This window comes from Melitaea cinxia, chromosome 10 (assembly GCF_905220565.1).
Source record: "Melitaea cinxia chromosome 10, ilMelCinx1.1, whole genome shotgun sequence".
Lineage (NCBI taxonomy): Eukaryota > Metazoa > Arthropoda > Insecta > Lepidoptera > Nymphalidae > Melitaea > Melitaea cinxia.
The window spans coordinates 15956428-15978302 of NC_059403.1; the positions used below are offsets into that span (position 1 = coordinate 15956428).

At 33.3% G+C, this 21875-nt stretch overlaps 1 protein-coding gene across 1 annotated transcript in view; it reads left to right on the forward strand.

Annotated features, from left to right (window-relative positions):
• The window catches only part of LOC123657311 (guanine nucleotide-binding protein subunit gamma-e), a 59937-nt gene that overhangs the window by 14011 nt on the left and 24051 nt on the right, over positions 1-21875 (forward strand). Inside the window, exons 2-3 of the mRNA XM_045592882.1 lie at positions 1439-1501; positions 19035-19157. Coding sequence (XP_045448838.1) covers positions 19045-19157 — 113 coding nt within the window. The 5' untranslated portion in view covers positions 1439-1501; positions 19035-19044. The remainder of the gene's footprint in view (positions 1-1438; positions 1502-19034; positions 19158-21875) is intronic.

A 21875-nucleotide genomic window follows, 5' to 3' on the forward strand; every position in this document is an offset into this window, starting at 1 on the left:
GATGGGATTCCAGAGAAATCGAGGGGAAACCCTTGAAAATCCGCATAACTTTTTACTGGGTGTACTGATTTTGATGATTTTTAATTTAATCGAAAGCCAATGTTTATAATGTGGTCACATTTAAATTTCATCGAGATCTGATTTACAACTTTTGGAGTAAACTTTGATAATGCGTATTTACTTGACTATTTTTTCGTCTACCTACGTTGTATTACTTGTCGGTGTAATTGAAGTTTGTTTTTTTTTTCGTTTGCCAGCAAACATAATTATGGATAAAAAAAATCAGTCTTTATTTACAAATGTTGGTACACATTATTACGGTATGAGACAACGTGCTATAATCTAAACTACAAGTATAGTACTATTGATAGTATAGCCCCGGTAGTAGTTAGGTTAAAAAGATATATAGACCATTGTATGAATGATATAATTAAATAAAGAATAGTAAATAAATATCTTATAGCACACAACACAGTCATCTGTTTCTATGGTAAGCAACTTAATGCTTGTATTACAAGTAACAGCTGACTGTTATAATTTTTTTAAATAAATATATACAGAAATAATACATATATAAATATAAAAATATTACACCCAGACTACACTACAAACTGCGCCAACGGGCAATAGCTATACCGACTATAGTCGGTATTCGCTAATTAATTACGAATTAGCGAATTAACTTTGTAGTATCGATATACTACGAAGTTGATACGTTTACTATTTTATACTAATGTTTAATAATTAAGGATGTTTTTTATCGACTTTCAAAAAAGGAGGGGAGGAGGAGTTCTTAATTCAATTGTAATTTTTTATGTTTTTAACCTCAGAACTTTTACTGGGTGTATTGATTTTGATTACTTGTCGGTATGATTGAAGTCGGTTTTATGAACACAATTATTAGAACGTTTAATTTACATCACAATATTGGAAATTAACAAGAACCATATTATTACAATGTGGTCTTAAAAAATTAATCTTGTTATTTTTTCTGAAGTAAATTATTTTATTGTTTTATTATTTACATGCTATATTTATTAAAAATAATTTGCGGTGAAAAATATTCAAAAGATACGCTTTTTATCTGATGACAGGAATGTTCTAAATATTGTTTAAAAGTAACTTTTTAATTAAAATTAAAAACTAAAAATTAAAAACTAAAAATCTTTACTAAAAAGTAACTTTTTAATAAAAATTTCAATTAAAATAATCAATATCAAAATTTCACTCAGGAGAAGTCAGTTAATGAGTATATATAAGTAATAGGTTCTTATAATCAAAACATATCCCGAAATAAAATTATAAAATTCAAAGTATAAATTCGTTTAAATAAGAATAATTTAAAATTAGTTAAAGTATAACTTGAGGAATAAGAGCTTGAGTTTTCGTAAACAATGTCGGAACAGGAAATAGAAATAATGACATAAAATTGTTTCAGATATTTCATTCAGCCGCAGGAGCAGCTGGCAGCCGGTACTTTTACAAGGAAGCTGTAATAAAAGTAAGAATTATATTTTATCTTTTAAGAGTTTTATGGTCATATTGTTTTAATTTTATCTCAGTACTGGCTCGATTCGAAATAAACATTTTTTTTTACTTATAAATATTTAATATATGTACATCGGCACCTGCGCTATCGTAGGCAATTAGCAAGGAATTTATAAACAACAGATGCATCGACCACGCCACCTAGCACATCGTTCGATTGTCACCTACCCTCACTCATTCTATTACTCGAGTCATTCTGACGTGTATAAAACGACTGGTGCAACCGCGGCTAAAGCAGTCTTGGCTCTAGCTTGGCGCGGTGCACTTATTGTATCCTGCTAGTAGCTTAACCTAGACTCTTTCAATAATTAATTTGTGCAAACGAATTAATTGTTAAATATTATATTACGATCTATAATTTGGCTAGGCGGGGCGGACAACTCAAGCAGTGAAGGTCTATGTTAATGCGCGAATTATGCAGTAATGAAAAAATAAAAGTGTACAAAAAAAATAGAAAACGAGTGTGCTTTTGACCACACGACTGAAGTAAAACTTCTTAAGCAATGGGCCTGCACAATAGACCTATATGTCTTAGATATACGAAACGTAACTGGCTATGAGAGAAAGAGAGAAAAAGTGCGCTCGGACCTCACTTTTGTTCCGTTCGCCTCGCCCGATCACACTTTTTGTTACGCTCTCGTCACGCATTCACGCTTACTCCTAAAGTCAAGCGTGCGAAATTAAAAAAGTTCAAATTTTAATTCAAAAAGTTCTTCCATATCTTCCAACACCCAGCCTTTTAATCCGGCAAAATACAAACAATTATTTATAACGACTTTATTCATTACGTTAAATTAACAGAACCATTGCTACTTTATATGTAGATGTATCATTAAAACAAGGTTAAATGTATAACGCATTACTCCATACGGGCAAAAACGCCATAAAATGCTTTAGGAGTCATTTGAGACTGTATCTGAAAACAGAGATCATAGCTTATATAGAGAGAAAGCTTCATCACAATCCAACAGGACGTATTTTTTATGTGTGCGTGCGATACAGAGACGTTGTGTAGTATAATGTGTTAGTATAAAGTAATCTGAAGAGTTTATTTGTTTGTTAAAAGGCGTTTATATCAGAAACTTCTAACTACAGTTCGAATTGAAAAATTATTTTTGTGTTGGTAGTCCATTTACCGAGGAAGGCTCATAAGCTAAGGCTATATAATATTTTATGAAGTTTTTTTCTTCAAATTAACGCGGGGAATGCTAGTATATTCAATACGTTCGTAACTGTATTAAAAGTAACTCATTATAAACCAACCAAATAACCATTTTTCAATATCATATCAAAAATTGACCGCTCCAGCGTGGTTCGAACCCGCGTCTCCGACTGACCGTGTCGGCGCTCTAGCCAATTAAGCTATAGAACGACGTACCCGCTATATCGAAATTTTAAAAATAGCATGGTGTTATTTCGGTGGTGTGAACTCACTATAGACGGCGCCGCGGTTCGCTTAAACCGAATATAAAAATCATCATATCAAAAAATTTCGATCTAGCGGGTACATCGTTCCATAGCTTAATTGGCTAGAGCGCCGACACGGTCAGTCGCAGGCGCGGGTTCGAACCCCGCTGGAGCTGTCAATTTTTGATATGATATTAAAAAATGTTTAGAATTCCTAATGTATGGGTAACACAAAAATAAAATCGTAGAAACCAAATAACTGTTTAACAGAAAAACCAATCAATCAATATACCGACCAAATTATCACGATTCAGCCTGTAACATGCAACAACAACCACTGCTGCGCATAGGCCTCTTTTTTCTATCTAGGATTAGGATCGCTTAATCCTCCACCCTTCTCTTTTCTCTTCACTGTGGGTTGTCGGTATTTATATTCCGTATTACTACGTTTTAATACTTAGTTATTAAGTGAGACTGTTAATTGATTCTTATCACGTGACCTAACTCCTCCAGTAGTTTTGTTATTATCAAGGTTATGTAAAGGGCTAAAAATTTAAGGCCTGTAGCACAGAACAGAATAATGTTGTCTGTTACAACTCATTTTAACTGTAATTAAAATTTATTTGTAAGATAGCGATTCGAAGGTGCTTTTGAAAACTATTTGAATAAAGCCTTTATTTTGATTAGATTTTGTACTTGAATCAACCAATTACTAAGCCATTGAGCAGGTAAAAAGTTAAGTGGAGTACGCACTTAATGTTATTTCTAATTATTCAAACGAATCTTGAGAAAGACAAAAATAATTCTAATTAAATTAACAAAAAACTAACAAATATTATAACTAAAAACCAATTTTAGAAAAAAAATAGAGATTTTTTATAAACTGTAATTTTTATTTATTTAGTGAATTGTCTATAAATTGAGAAAACAATAGATGATGGAATTAGCGAGTGCATAAACGACAACAGAATTACTCTATTTGCCGCTAGATGGCGCTTTGAAAAGAATATAAATAGAATATAAACGCTAAGTGTATTAATTTCTATTTGCCAACAGTAACTAGTACTTTAAATCACACTTACGCCGGTGATGAATGATACAATATTAGCCGTTGTAAAAGTAACGCTTTATAAACGATAATCGTAATGTAGCCAAATTCTTTATAGAAAATATCGTATTTATTTATTTATTATTTATATTTTAAGAAGTATGTCTCAATTATAAAACTATAAAATGTATATATTTGAATTTGAAAATCGTTAAAAGACAATAATATAACACCAACTTCTATATAATTTCCCCTATATAATCCGCTGTTATATGAACAGGCTGTCTACAAGCTATGACAAACGGACGTCGTGATTTAACTATGTATGTTCATGTTTGTATATAAAGATGTAAGATATCATGAGATGTATGATTCATTTAATATTTTGGGTCACTTCGTGCTACCACATAGCCTATGGAGTTATGCCTAACTTTTAGGTAATAATAGTTCGCAATTATGTAATAAATACTTTATTGCACACCTCCCTCCGGCTATGTTTTAATATGGGAAGCGCATAATCTTAAACATCTATATTTTTATAACAATGCAGTAGTATGCTTATAAAATGCACGCTTATTTACAGAATACACATCAAACTATAGACAAAAAACCTTTTTTAAAATAGTATTATAGTAAAAATAATAGATTTTAATAATTAATGATAAATGAGGTTGGACGTCAACATTTTATATGTACGGATGATAGCATAATAACCCGAGAACAACTTGACGAAATAATGTGTTTATTTATTATGTCAGTAAACTATTTACCAAGAAGCCTATTGAATATAGAGGCAAAAAATTTATTGCTTTTTTACAATATTTTTTTTTACATTTCTATCATAATAATTTAGTATCAGAGCCTCTGATGTCTGTGTGATTATCTGCAAAAACCAAATGAAATAATCGAACTTATAACCGTTTTACGGTCGATCATCAGTTTCTAATCAAGCTACTAGTGGGCGCTATTAGGTAAAAGCTTTAAAGCTTTTGTGGGAGGTGTACAGTTTTTTATTTTCCAATTTTTTTTATATATATACTATGACAGTTCGTAGATGGCCCACAGCTGGGCTAAGCTTCGTATGATCAAAAAGAGTGAAAACTTTAATTATCCGCTGTTTAGGTGCGACTTAGCGCAATCATACATGTTTAAAAAAATCTTTCTTAGTCTTATTTTTACACTTACATTTAAAATTATATTTCAAGCCCTAGAAATTAAGCGAAGTAAGCTTGGACATTAAACATGTGACTGTCTTTTAGTAATTGTTCTATCTGTACAGATTTTAACTACGTCTATGGATTAAATAAATTTTGAAAGACAATAATTTAACCACCTGTTACAAAACGTAAGACCATTTGTAGTTTTAATTCAATAATAATTAATATTTTCATTAATTATTATTATAAGTAAATAAATAAATAAATAAAATTATGACCAAGTCCGAAGTCATTGAACCAACCATATAATTAAATTAAGTCAAGTGGCTGCACTTGACCATTGGAAGATACGTTCGCTTACATCATATGATTTTAACCCTTGAATATCGTTTGTCTCTTTCTAACATATGTGCTTGATCGTTTCATCTATTTTCATTAGACACTTTTATGTCGAGCGACGAATGAGAGAAGAATGTGAGGTCACACAGAACCAATTTGGATTTATGCCGGGCCGGGGAACTACTCGCACAAAAAGACTTGCATATGGTGTTCGTGGATCTGGAAAAGGCATACGATAGGGTCCCCCGTAAGGTTCTGTGGTGGGCTATGAAAAGGAAAGGAGTGCCAGAGAAGTATGTACGACTTGTTCAGGCGATGTATGATAGAGCTAGCACCCACGTCCGGTCCGAAGCCGGGGTAACTGACAAGTTCAGTGTGGCTGTAGGTTTGCACCAGGGGTCGGCTTTAAGCCCGTATCTATTCCTCCTGGTAATGGATGTTCTAACATCAGACATACAGGAGGAAGCACCCTGGTGTATGCTGTTTGCTGACGACGTTGTTCTTGTCGGAGATAATGTCCTTGAGGTACAGAGCAGACTGGGAAAATGGCAGGAAAGACTGGAGGGCGCGGGATTGAGGATAAGTAGGTCTAAAACCGAGCACTTGTTCTGCGATTTCAGCGGTTCGTCCAGTTTTTCCCATATTGCCTTGGATGGTGTATCCCTACCAGTCTGCTCCGACTTCCGCTACCTTGGGTCATTAATACAAAATGACGGCAACATAGACCGTGACGTGAAAAATAGAATAAATGCGGGATGGATGAAATGGCGACAGGTCTCTGGAACAGCTTGTGATCCACGAATGCCCCTTAAACTTAAGGGGAAAATCTATAAAACGATCATAAGACCTGTCGTAATGTATGGATCAGAATGTTGGGCAACAAAAGTGACGGATGAAAGAAGAGTGCACGCAGCCGAGATGAGAATGCTAAGATGGATGTGTGGAGTAACGAGGAAAGATCGGATTAGAAATGAGTATATAAGGGGAAGTTTGAAAGTAGCACCTGTGACAGAGAAAATAAGGAGCAATAGGTTAGCGTGGTATAGGCATGTAATGAGGAGGGATGACCGCTATGTCGGTAAAAGAATGTTAGGGATGAATGTCGAAGGACGAAGAGCGATCGGCAGACCGAAAAAGCGATGGATGGATTGTGTGAGTGAGGATATGAGAAAGAAAGGAGTAAGCACTGAAGTGACGAATAATAGAGAGGAATGGAAGAGAAAAACATGTTGTGCCGACCCTACATAAGTGGGATAAGGGCAGGAAGATGATGATGATGTCTCTATTAATGAATAAGATTAATGATTTTCAATTTCCGTTTCAATGAAAAAACATTTATAGCGCTATTTTTATATTCATTTTGAAGTAAAAAATTATTAGGTATTAAGCAGTATTATCTAGTAATATTGTCAATTGTTTATTTGAATTCGAAAAATTTTCCTTCAAATAAATAGTGAACTGATTTTGATGATACTTTTCGTCTTTGTAACCCAGTACGTATCATGGGGTGTTATTTAAATTTGAGAGACATCTGCGGAGTAGTTATTTAGTTGTATCTAGCAATGCGTATATGAATTAAGTTTTTTCCTATTCACAATTATAACAAAGTAGTTGCCTTATTATTTCATTTATTTATTTTAAATTAAAAATTAAACAAAATTACTTTATTCAACTACAAAATCAAATAATAAAATAAGCACAAAATCAAATAATAAATAAATTAATAAAATAAATAAACAAAATCAAAATAGCTCTATTCAAATTGGCTTCAAATGCACCCTCAAATTGTCTTCTCATAAATAAAATTTTAATTATAGTTTTAATGAATTGTAATAGACAACATTATTTTGTTCTGTGCTACAGGCCTTACATTTTTAGCCCTTTACATTGCCTTGATAATGACAAAACTACTGGAGGAGTGAGGCTAGAGTGGAGCTAACAAGTAACTTATTGATTTTAGGGTACATTAGAAGTGCTTTTAAATATGGTTTGTAGATTAAAATTAATACGAGTAAAGTCGCAGAAAATGATAGCGTATATATCAAAGAGTGATGCCACAAAAAATAACTGTATCAATTGAATGAGCTGACCCTGTGGGAACGGTGCCAGAATAAAAAGCATATTGCAGCTCATACCGTTCCGTACTAACAAGCCGTTCGTTTCAAAAATACGTTACATCAACGTAATGCGGATAACACTACATTTATATAAAAGTTTCTTAATATTTTAAAATAGTTATTTGAGAAATAAAAATAGATAAAATAATTTTTTTTCAAACGTCTTAAGATGGGTTATTCGACTTTAAAAGATCATGCTTTTTTTTATATACAACTAGGTCGGCAAACAAGCGTACGGCTCACCTGATTGCATGGAACATGTATAATATTAGAGGCGTAGTTATCTTAACTAAATTACTTTTTTAGAAAAAAAAAAAATTTTCACTTAAGAGTAACAAAAATATATCAAAGATTCTTTAATCCAAATAGCAGTAGTAAAGCAGCATAAAAGATTATTTCTCAACAACAGACAGACAAGGCATATGCAGTACCATACACATAGAACTGAATTGAAAAATTTAATGTAGGTTTAGCGTGAGGATATGCAATCTCAAACAAAGTATGACCTCCCTTACAAATAACATTATACAAAATCACGCGATACTCTTGAAGTATATTCGCGAAGAAAACTGTGACTCAAAACGGTGACAAGCAAACGGTCGGTCCATCCGATGGGAAACGGAAACCGAAGCCGAAGCCTATAGACGCCAGTAACACTCGATCACACGCTGATCCTCTCCAGGAGTTCTGACTGCATTATTTAGTACAGGAACATAATACTATTTGATAGCAGTGCTATTTAACTTTAATATTGACTTATAAACATTGAGTGATCATAGTCAATAACAATTCTATTCAGTTATAATTGTGTTTGCAGGCAAACGAAAAAAAAACCGACTTCAATTATATCGACAAGTAATACAACGTAGTTGGATGAAAAAATAGTCAAGTAAATACGCATTATCAAAGATTACTCCAAAAATTGTAATCAGATCTCGATGAAATTCAAATGTGACCACGTGATAAACATCGGCTTTTAATTAAATAAAAATCATTAAAATCGGTACACCCAGTAAAAAGTTATGCAGATTTTCGAGAGTTTCCCTCGATTTCTCTGGGATTCCTTCATCAGATCCTGGTTTCCTTATCGTGGTGCCACACCGGGGATATCTCCTTTCCACCAAAAAAAAAGAATTATCAAAATCGGTTCATAAAGACGAAGTTATCCCCGAACATATATAAAAATATATACATATATATACGGTCGAATTGAGTAACCTCCTTCTTTTTTGAAGTCGGTTAAAAATGGACTGGAATGGAATGAAAAATCGGAACAGCCCGACTGAGGAAGATATTACAGAACTACATCGGAACACAGCCAAATAATACTGTTCGCGAGTAATTCCTGTGGTGTATAAAGTGGCCAGAGTTCTCGGAGTAAGCTACGGTATCTGCTTACCATCAGGCGGACCGTAGCATTGGTTACCACATATACATTGTGGTAACATTTATAATACATAAAAAAAGAAGTGGGCATAAGAATTATTCTTTTTTTAAAACTATTTACACAAGATCTACGAGCTCTAATTTGTCGTGTCTTATTTTTGCCTGCCTAGAAACTCAAAGATAAAACTAAAAGATATTTTTAGATGCTGGCAGCTTTTTGTTGCATTTATAAACATATAATTATATTAATATTTCTTGATATATGTATGTCGACGAATAACGTTACTATGAAGAAACTACGTCGTAAATGCCATAATTTTCGTATTAATAATTATCTCTAAATAATTATTTCCATTTCCCTTGAATCTACCGAAAAAAAATCTACCCTCGAAAGCAATATTTAATAACATATATAATGTCGGCAGTATGGACGCCATATTCGTAGCCCACTCAACATTTAATACAGTATGAAGTAATTGCCTTAGGGAATTAGAATGACATGCAATGTCTCATACCTAAATATATCTTTAATTAAAGTTTTTTTTTTTATAAAAAGTGACTTAAAAAAAATTTACGATAAAAAAATCCAAACAAAATACGATTTTTCTCTACTAGTTCATAAATTACTGATTACTGAGAACTTACTCATTTTTAAAATCAGTTGAAGAAAAGAGTTTCGTGAGTAAGTATTTAGTACAAAAAAAAATAATATTTTACGAAAGTTCTACCTTTGTATATTATAATACAAAGGTAGAACGTATACGCAGTGTTGTGTTCCTGAGGTAGGTAAGGTGGTCAGAGTTCCTGGGGATTTGCTGTAGGGACGGTATCAGGCTTGAGATGCTTCTGAAGTTGCAGGCGTCTATATAAGTATCCGTACGCTTGTTTTCCAACATTATTATATAAAAAGACCCGTGCTACCGCAGGCACTACCCGCTCTATAAAGTATTCGTAAATAATTTTGATGATAAATGAGGCAAAAATTTTTTTACACTATATTTGCTTCATCGCACTATAAGATGTAGTGATGATCTAATTGTATAAAGCTAGGATCTGAGATGAAAATTTAATTCAATTTGTCACCCGAGCACTGCCCGTTGCATACAATTACTTTCAATTAGCAATGACTTAAGCACTCTACACACAGAACGGAATCCCGCAAAACGCTGTTGAAAAATATTCACGTAAATCTAATTCAAAAACGATGCTAATACTCAGTTATTATTGTACTTGGAGTAACCGTTTGTCATCTAGAAATGTTAAGCATATATAATTTTTATTGCAAACCTCACCTCAATGGTTAATCGAAAGAAATTCATATAAAGTTTCAATATTTTGAGGTTTTGGTACGGCTTAGTGCTTTGTACAATTTTATAAATGTATAATATAAAACAATACCTATTTTATTCAATAACAGTACGTAATGATTATATTATAATTTCAATAGAAAACTGCTAACTATCTCATTTTGGCCTTAAGATTGATCACGCCATTGTAGGTATTTTAACAATGTAAACCACTTTTATATGAAGAATAAGTATATTTAGCAACTCAATACGGCTCATATTGACATATCACACAATTATATTATTTTGTCTTCCGTTAAAATAATCTGAACCCGCGGTTGCACCGAAACGCATTAGTTGTGAACTGCTCCTTACGAGCCTGGCAGACTTAAGACTCAGTACTATTTAATACCTATCTAATACTTCAGTTGACTTCTTCATCTGTTCTAGCAAGTTCTCCTTAAATGCTTAATTGAAATACTTAACTCTGTAAAAGATGGAGAATATTACATTAAAAATATTATGAGTGACAATTAAGCTTTAAATATGTGCTTTAAGCACATCCATAAATGACGTCATACGGTAAAGGGGGTCGACGAAGTGTGACTTGTGTGTGTGTGACAAGGGGTCTAAAGTTTTGCGACATCACATTTCAAACAAATGCAACACGTTTGCGTTGCTTCTCGTGTTGCAGGCGTTTATAAACTACGGTAATCGCTTATCATGGAGTGAGCTATACGCTAGTTTGCCGACCTAGTTGTATAAAAACAAATTGTTAGTATTTAAACATGATATTTGAACTACATACCTAATAACAAAATGTCGAATTGCAAAAAATGTGACGTAAAACTGGGTAGGGGGGGGGGGTTAATGAATGTGACAAGCTGTGACAAGGATAGGACAGACGAGGTGAAAAAAATCTTGAAGTTTATGTGACGTAATTTATGGATGGATATTCAAATTAAATCATTGTTTTTTATAATTAAAATTTAAACATAAACTGTTAACCAGCTCTTTTCCTAAGACCAACGTCTTATGTTAATCATATTGTTCTCCTAATAACTAAAACTGTTCTAGTAAGCGATATTTTTTACATTATTTAGAAAAGTTACTATTTAAGCAAAGCTACTGTACTTTTTACGTATACATATTTGAAAAAAATGAAAATATCTGTGCAAATTAAACAAATTGAAGGGATTTATGAAAAAGAAATTATTACATCAGTAAGAAATGTGTTGCTCAAAAAATGTTAAGGAGTCTATAGTAAATAGAAAATTACCTCAATCTTTGAGAAGACATCAGTCTATTTTGAGTGTAACTAGAGCACCTAGTGACGCACTGTGTCACCAGGGGTAGACAACACGCTTGTGACACCCCTGTTTTTGCAGGCGTAGGTTATGTAACCGCATCAGGCGGAACGCAGACCTGCGTGCCACAATCTTCCAAACCTTAAAACAAGAAATTATTTTCACACAGATAATATATACGCGTTCTATATTAATATTAACAATATTACGCATAAATTAATTAATAATTACCAAAAAAAAAAACTTAATTCCTTTTAGGTAATTAAAATATCAAATACACGTGAGAATAGTTTTAATTATTATGAAACTATTATTGTTAACGTGAAGTTCAACGACCTCTTTACTGTTTCAAAACAATTAAATTGTAATAACGTATACGCTTGTTTGCAGGAAATGTTTGTTATCTTTCATCTTTTAAAAATGTGTTCATTTCAACTGACCTTGTACTATTGTCTCTATGAATACTATATTTTAATTATAAATACGATTAGTTTTGTTTGTTCGTTTGTTGAAGGAAATAATTAACATAGATAAAGCTTAAAGTCTTTATTGGACACACTAATCTATAATAATAATATATATAAAAGCGAAAGGTCACTCACTCATCACGAAATCTCCGAAACTATAACACCTACAAACTTGAAATTTGGCAGGTAGGCTCCTTATAGGACGTAGACATCCGCTAAGAACGGTTTTTACGAAACTCGATCCCTAAGGGGGTAAAACGGGGAGTGCAAGTTTGTATGAAAGTCCTATGTTTTTGAAGTAATAGACTTGAAATTTAAAATATGTGCTCTATAGATGATGAAAAGGTGTCCAAATAATGTATCTTTAGAAATAAACTCCCTTTTGGGGTTAAAACGGGGGATGGTAGGTTGACTCACTCATCACAAAATCTCCGAAACTATAACACCTACAAACTTGAAATTTGACAGGAAGGCTCCTTATAGGGTGTAGACATCCGCTAATAACGGATTTTATGAAATTTGACCCTTAAGGGGGTAAAACGGGGGTTGGAAGTTTGTGTGAAAGTCCCATGTTTTTGAAGTAAGAGACTTGAAATTTAAAATGTTCGCTCTTTAGATGGTGAGAAGGTGTCCAAATAATGTATCTTTAGAAATCAACTCTCTTTTGGATTTAAAACGGGGGATGGTAGGTTGACTCACTCATCACGAAACCTCCGAAACTATAACAGCTACAAAGTTGAAATTTGGTAGGTAGGTTCCTTATAAAGCGTAGACATCCGCTAAGAACTGATTTTACGAAAATCGACCCCTAAGGGGATAAAACGGGGTTCGGAAGTTTGTATGAAAGTCTTTTGTTTTTGAAGTAAGAGACTTGAAATTTAAAATATATGCTCTATAGATGGTGAGGAGGTGTCCAAATAATGCATCGTAATCTATATATATAAAAGAGAAAGGTCACTAACTCACTCATCACGAGAACTCAACAACCGCTGGATGGTCTATCCATCCAGGTTGGACAAAGATAAAATTGGCAGGGAGGTAGATTATAGTTAGCAGACGTTCGCTAAGAACGGATTTTACAATATTACACCGCTAAGGGGGTTTAATTGGGGTTGATAGTTGGTATGAAACATAAAGAGCCTGAAAATAAAACTAAAAATGTGGTGTATAGAAAGGTTTTATAAATATAACTATTAATTATACTAAATTGTGCCTTTTAAAAAGTTACTCAGTTTGATAAGCATTTCAAGTGACTGAAATAAAAAAAATAATTTGCGTTAAACATCTTAATAGTAATGCATATCTTCATAACCACGCGGACGTAGTCGCGGGCAATAGTTAGTGTATTATAAAATAAAGTCCCCAAAAGTGTATGTGATCGATTCCTTCAAAATCTACTGAACGGATTTTCATGCGGTTTCACTATACGAGAGAGGGCTCCACCATTGGCAAGAGGAAAGTTTATGGAACGGCTAAGCCGATTTTGATGAGAGTTTCACTGGAAGTTTGCCGGAAAAACTTTGTGACACACTAATTTCAACGCGGGCGAAGCCGCGGGCACAGCTAGTAAATAAATAAATATCTTATAACATACACAGACGGTAGTCTGTTCCTATGGTAAGCAACTTAATGCTCGTGTTATACTGGTAACAGTCGGCTAATATAGCTAAATACTTTTTTTCTGATAAATACCGATCCGAATCAAAAAATTGTTTATGAGTTGAATAGTCAATTTAGCGAGGATTTAAAAAATTTAGTAAAACTGCGCTTAAAATTTATTTCTAAGGATAAAATAATTTTATTTGTAACGAAAAAAAAACGACTTTAACTATATCGACAAGTAATACAACGTAAGTAGACGAAAAAATTGTCATGTAAAAAAAAAGTAGGAATCGAATCATCAAAATAGGTACACCCAATATAAAGCTATAATATAATAAAACGTAGGTCAACAATAAAATAGTCAAGTAAATACGCATTATTAGATATAACTCAAAAAGCACTTATCAGATCTCGATAAAATTTAAATAAGATTACATGACAAGCACCATCTTTTCATTAAAAAAATAATCATCGAAATTGATCTACCGAGTAAAAAGTTCTGAGTGACATTTAAAAAAAACAATCGAATTAAGAGCCTCCTCCTTTTATGGAAGTTTCTTAAAAACTTCGTCAATTATTAAAAATTACTATAAAATAGTAAATGTCGACGAAGTTGATTCGCTAATATGTAATTAATTACATAATCTGTACAATGAGGGCGTCCCCATTTCACCTAATGACTATTGGGACATTTATTTTGTACATCTACCACTATCAAAAGCTTAGGTATTTGTAGTTTAGACTAGCTGATACTCGCGACTTTGTCTGCCTTTCTTATTATATTAACAATATTTTTATGTGCATAGAAAAATATGGAATGGCTAATGTTCTTTTTTAACCGATTTCCAAAAAAGGAGGAGATTCTCAATTCGACGGTATTTTTTTTTTTTAATGTATGTTACATCAGAACTTTTGATCGGGTAGACCGATTTCGACAAATTTTGTTTTAATCGAAAGGTGGTGTGTGCCAATTGGTCCCACTTAAATTTATTTGAGATCTAACAACTACTTTTCGAGTTATATCTAATAATGCGTTTTTACTTGACGCTTTTTTCGTCGACCTACGTTGTATTATACCGCATAACTTTCTACTGGATGTACCGATTTTGATAATTCTTCTTCTTTTTGTTGGAAAGGGGATATCCCTAGTTTGGTACCGTGGTAAGGAAACCAGGATCTGATGATGGGATCCCAGAGAAATCGAGGGAAACTCTGGAAAATCCGTAATAACTTTTTACTGGGTGTACTGATTTTGATAATTTTTAATTTAATCGAAAGCTGATGTTTATCATGTGGTCACATATAAATTTTATCGAGATCTGATAATTACTTTTTGAGTAATCTTTGATAACGCGTAGTTGCTTGACTATTTTTTCGTCGATCTACGTTGTATTACTTGTCGATGTAATTGAAGTCGGTTTTTTTTTCGTTTGCGAGCAAACACAATTATTTAAAATGATGGTAAGCGATTACCCCCAATCCCCCCAAGGAGTTTTGGTCACCCTACTCACCACAGAAGCACAACGTTCCTTAAAAGAAGTATTAATTAGTTACGATCTTTTGTAAGGTGGAGGTGTAAGTCGGGCTGCTCTAGATTTTGAACAGGATTTTTTCTACTGTACCCTATCTCGGTTAGTTTCTGTATGATATACACACATAGGAACAGTCGGATAGATAGATAGAGACACTCTTTTAATTATTCTCTTCAAATGTATTCATACGGGCTTGAGAGAACCTTAGTAAGGGTCTAAATTAACAAACTATTATAATTTATTTAAATTAGAAATTTCTTAAGAACTTCACTGGCTGACGAAAAATATATCTGATTATTTTTCTTCGATGTGACTCGTACTATGTAGTGTGATGTGTGGGTGGACTTGAACTGTAGTTGTAAGGACTTACAGAACCTCAGAAAGTAACGGCGTTACTTAACTTAGTGTTCTGTCAGAAATATCGAAAAGGGAGATTTGTACAAAATAGTTCGAATTTTTTGTCATAAATACTTCTCACAATATACCATAGTCCCACCAAAACCCAGCGGTGCCCTCATCGTCGTAGTGAGACGCCACGGAGTCGATTTTTCATGCAACCACGACGCCCCGACGGTTGACCACTTGTGGTCTGGCCTCCTTCGCTTATAGAGCTCTCACTGACACCGAAAGCGCTCTATGAATCTGGAAGTTGGTTAGGAGGCTATGACGACATCAACGCAATCTGCTTCGCAGCTTGACGGCTCGCTGACTTTCGAATCTTTGAGACATAACAATCTCACACACATGTTTTTCCCTTAGCCCAAAGCTTATCGCTAAGCTTCACCTATACAGCTCCGCATCAAAAATTTTCTTAAAAAAAAGAGACAACGAATAAAACCTCACAGCTGTTCCATTTTTAACCAAGTACATGTTTAAAAAAACAAAAGAATTTCCCCTAAATTATTTCATAATCAGATTAGAATTTCCTAAATTTCTCTCTTCCCACGAGTGGAACATTTACGGCCTCAATACAATACGCAGTGGATTAAGTCTCTCGTCACCTGTGCTTTGTGAAGCGAATGCGACTACAGTTAGCTTAATTAAACTTTACTACCTTAATACATGTAACAGTGACTCTATGCGTCTATTACAAAGGAATTAATTCCCTATTTCGTATGGAATATTAATTCCATTTAGTTCGCATTTTCCGTTCAGGATTCTTGCTTAGATGATATTTTACGTTTATGTAATATGTTTAAACGGAAACTGGGCTAGGGTAAAACACGAAAATTCCTACTCAAAATATGGAGCGGCCCGACTGGGGTAGTACCTCTACTTTACAGAAGATTTCTGCTAAATAATACTTTTTTAAGTTTTGTATTAGTGAATAAGGTGACCAGAACTTCAGGGAGGAATTGGGGATAGGGTCGGCAACGAGCTTGCGATGTTTCTAGAGTTGCAGATGTCTAGAAGCTACGGCAATCGCTAATCGGAGAGTCGTACGCTCGTTTGCCGACCTAGTTACCTAGTAGAACTACACAAACTAGTACATATCTTCGTTTTATTTACATATTTCGTAATATCTAAAGGTTGTCTGAAAGAGATCGCCAAAGTATCGTGAAATATTGTAGCTTTTTTATTTTAATTGTGTTTGCTCGAAAACGAAAAAAAACCGACTTCAATTACATCGACAAGTACATAAAATACAACGTAAGAAAACGAAAAAATACTCAAGTAACAATAACATAACATAACAATACACTTTATTGTACACCAATACAGAAATAATACATATCAGATTGATTTTAACAGAGTGTCATAAGGTACAAAGGGCGGCCTTATCGCTGAAAAGCGATCTCTTCCAGGCAACCTAGGAGCAGAGGTAGAAGTAGAGAAGTAAATACGCGTTATCAAAAATTACTAAACCGTAGTCATCAGATCTGGATCAAATTTAAATGAAACTGTAAGACAAGCGTTGAATTCGATAAAATAAAAATCATCATAATCGGTACACCCAGCGAAAAGTTATGCGGTATAATACAACATAGGTTGACCAAAAAATAATCAAGTAAATACGCATTATGAGACATAGCTGAAAAAGTACTTCTTAGACCTCAATCAAATTTAAATGGGATCGCATGATACGCACCACCTTTCGAGTAAAAAAAAATGATCGATATCAGTCAACCCGGTACATTAATTAAAAAAAAAAAAACGAGTGAGCTTTAGTCACACGACTGAAGCAAAACTTCTAAGCTCCATCTAATTTATATCCCCCTCTGAACTTCCGTTCGTATTTCTGAATCATACTTTTCGTAATGCTCTCGTCACGCATTCACTAGCTTACTCCCCTAGTCAAGCATACGTAAAGAAGTTTTACTTTGAAATATAATCGAATTGATTCTCCTTTTTTGTTTGTTGTTTGTTCCTTGTTTTAAAAGAATGCTTAATATATGTTTTCATAGTGATAAATTTTAAAATTATACATATACAAACCTTTCTGTTCACATTAAATCAAAATCTTACCAGGAATTCCCAATAACCTTGTAAGTTTAATTTTAAAAATTCAAAATGTTTTGAAATTTAACTTGTACTATTAAAAGTTTCCAAAAGCTGTGTTGAAAAATATTTTCAATAATATTAATTCCTCTCAAAAATTAACCAAATGATTATAATATATTAATATCGACTCTTATTTATCTATATAAAAAAAACAAACATATATTTTCAAGTATTACGTAATTCAGAAATAATAAATAAATATTGCTGACGTAACAACCTAGACCCCCGGGCCACACGTCATCAAAAATAAGCAAAACAATGCCCCTCCCCCCTTTCGTAACATACGTAATACTTCAATGTACCCCCTAGGTAATGTCAACGTTTGTTTATTTGTAATCAAAAATTTATCAGAGATCTGTATTTGGTATTTCCGTTATATTACACGTCATCGCTGTAACTCTTCTTCTTCTTTAGGGTTAATGGTTTTCAATAGTTCTAAATGAGCACGATGATTTCGCCAATGTCACGTAGAATTGCTGTAACTCATATGTGTCTAACTTGTACTTTCCTCTCGGTGCTGAATGTGTCAATCTATGAGCACACGTTCTTTTAAATATATATTTGTCACTAAAATACCTTTGTCTATCTTTTATTTCATACAAAGTGTTGTTTGAAAAAGGTTACTTATAAAAAGACAATAGAATAAAAGTAATCACTTCGTGTCACGTCTGCGTTTAATACGTATTCGAATGCTTGAACGAATACAATTTTAGTTGTGATGTAGTCAAGTAAAAATTCTTTCTTGTCCTTACGATACATAACTACAAAAGCTTTATCGAATTTGACAGACGGCTCTCATACTTCCGCGCCAGATGAAGAATAATGCGATACAAAACACAGTCGACTACCAAGCATTACCTCTAATTCATTAATTTTACACACACAAAATCGATATAAAATGGACTCTAATATTAAAACAATTAAGTCCAATTTATAATTTCGCACGCATTAACTAAATTTGCGCAAGATATCTCTGTGTGTGTGGTGGGGTTGTCATAGAAACTGTAACACCATGCGCGCGCATCGTACTTACGCACACACTCTCAAAATCTCCCCTTACAGCGAGCGAGATAGCTTATGTACATTCACCTACAAAAATCATTCATTTAAAAAACAAATATTCAACATAACACGCTTAAATATTCCCACGATTTAAAGTATATTATAACACTTTATAATGCCATTAAATATGTTAGCAGGAAGCGATAAAGTAAACGCGTAATTAGTCAATTGTTTCAACGAACGTGTTTCGCGTTCGATTGTACGCGATGCCGTTCACACAGACAGCGATACGTAGACACGTAACTAACCTGTGTGTGGGTGTTTTATACCACAGATTCTGCGCGATGGATCCCAGTATTCTCGCAGCCATGGACAAGGAGGCACTGAAAAAGCAGATTGAGAACATGAAGTACCAGGCCTCCATGGAACGTTGGCCGCTATCGAAAAGCATCGCAGCGTGAGTAGAATCATACATTCCTTTTTTTTTAAATCGAAGCGGCGTAGTGACGTCATTACTGTGAAGTGCTAAATAATTAGGCCGTTTGGTCGGGAGTGGTTGGAAGTGTGTTCATGCGATATCGGAGCTTTTTACGCGTTACGTATGGCATATAATAGCGTGAAGCGTCCCGCACTATTGGTATCGCTGCTTAAAGGGTCATTTTGAATGATTTGATGAGGTATTCCTTGTTTACTGTTACTATTAAATTTAGTATTACATGTTTCATTAGATATCGTATTCATATAATGTTTATAACTAATTTATGTTAAAATGTAATTACATTTACATATTTTGAAGGGGAATAATGATTGTCCCTTTTTTGAATGGAGTGTTAAATTTATCATAATTTTTACACGTTATAATGTCAGTATTAACTTTCCTGTAATACGTGATTAGCATTCCTTTGTTTCATTACAAAAAAGAATAAAAAATGTAATTGAAACTTCTTTGTTATGTGGCACTCAAAATACTAAATATATAATCTTTAAAAAAAAAACGAAAAATTTTATTTAAAAAAACTCTAGGTATGTTTATGTTATTAGCAATATCGTTATAATAATTAAAACAATACATTAAAAATGTTCTCATTATATTTATATAATTATTAGTAACTACTTTAATTACAATTCTTTAGTGGTGAATAAATAAAAAATCATTGTCGCTTAAGACGAGCTAAATGGTGACTATAATGAGCATTAGGCTTTAAAACTACATGTAGGCTGTAAAAAATTCTGCTGCGATTCCAACTTCTAAATTTACTGTCCATAAGGCTGTAAAATAGCACGCTACGATTCCTAAAAGCCGAAAAGTATGTTAAAAGTTAACGAGAATGAGATACTTTGTTTATATATTATTAAAACAAAAATATCACGTCACTTTAAAACAGTCGAAAATATATTGTTACTATGAAAAACCTATAATTCGATCTTCATATGTTTCCCTTAACTATATTTATTGGCATGTCTATTTAAATAATAGGGATTATCTGTAAACATAGCACGCGGTTTCGTCCGCGTGGTCTCGATGTGTTTGCTTTACACAATATTTGTTTTACTAATTAAATTAGATTTATTTATTTATACGTACTAAACTCTTAAACTACAATGTTATGGTATTTTGATCACAATTCACGTCTTTAAACAATGACCATTATATGAGATATTTTCTTGAATTTGGTCAGTACCTTATATATAGGAATTTTGAGTTTTAAACTTTATTTTATTCGTGTTACTATTGCAAAGGAAATAGTTCTGAAGTGCTATCTTTAAATAGTGATATCAATCCTCAAATAAAACAAATGTTCAACTTCCATGGTATACTTTCAGTGAAATTTAAAACTTTTCATTATGCCTTGATCAAACAGACTGACATTTTCAGGCCTTTTACGTACGAAATAAACATACTATTATTTAGAACTAATGCTATGTCAAAAATGTCTATTGTTATGGCACAGCGTTGAAATATCCTGTTTGATATGCTGTCGTTACAACGCGATTCTTTGTACACATCCTATTTGTCAAAGGCATAGTATTTTGGGTCCCATTTCTTTGTAATTATAATATTAATTAATTGACAAATTATTTAACGCTTCTTAAATTGTATAGAATTAACATTCTAAATTGATGACGACTAACGAAGCATTGGCGCAAAGGTCACAACACTGGTTTGTGGCTGTTGCGCTAGCGGTTGCGGGTTCGATCCCCGCACATGACAAACATTTGTATTGACCATACAGATGTTTGCCGTGGTCTAGGTGTCTGTGCAGTCCTTATTGGTCTCCCCACCGTGCCTCAGAGAGCACGTTAAGCCGTCGCTCCCGGTTGTTATCATTTAAACCTGATAGCGATCGTTACTCATTGTAGGAAATATATCCGCCAACCCGCATTATAGCAACGTGGTGGATTAAGCTAGGATCCTTCTCCTACATAGGAAAGGGGCCTATGCCTAGCAGTGGGATATTTATATGTGATAATCACTTCAATCTATAAAAATACTTCAATCTAATAAATTTCTTATTGAATGGTTTTTTGACTCTGATATTCTTTAGTATGAATTGATGAACTAACTTATTCTGCAATTTGTTTTGCATTCATATCTGCAATTATTTAGTGTCATTCATTCGCCGCGCTATATTCACAAGGATTTTTTTAAATTTCCAAAGTTTGCCAAAAATATTCTGTTAAATTACAACTTCCTCAGAGCCTGGTCCACCAATTACCATTAACGCTATTTGACACATGACAGTATCCAACAGATAAAAAATTATGAAGTATTTTTCGTTTTTACCATCGAATTCTGCTATATTTATGGTGTATTTCTATTTGCAATTATGAATCTGAAAGTTGTAGTTTATTTAGTCGAAACTGCAGTTAGAATTATATTCATAGCTTATCTGCAGGATAAACCTTATCCACAATCGTGAAACAGGTACTTAGACTTTACACGTAAATTTTAATTATGCTGTAAAAATGCATCTCACTATAGAAGATCCAGACGAGAATGTAAAAGCCAAGTCTAACGATATGTCTGAATCCCTTCTAAAACTAACAAATACTGTTATTGTTTTAAATTTTCACAATGTCAACCGAGGTACAGAACATTACAGCTAAAAATACTGTTTTTTCAAGCAATTTTGTTTTTCTCGTGGTGATTAAGGTGACCAGAGCTCCTGGGGAA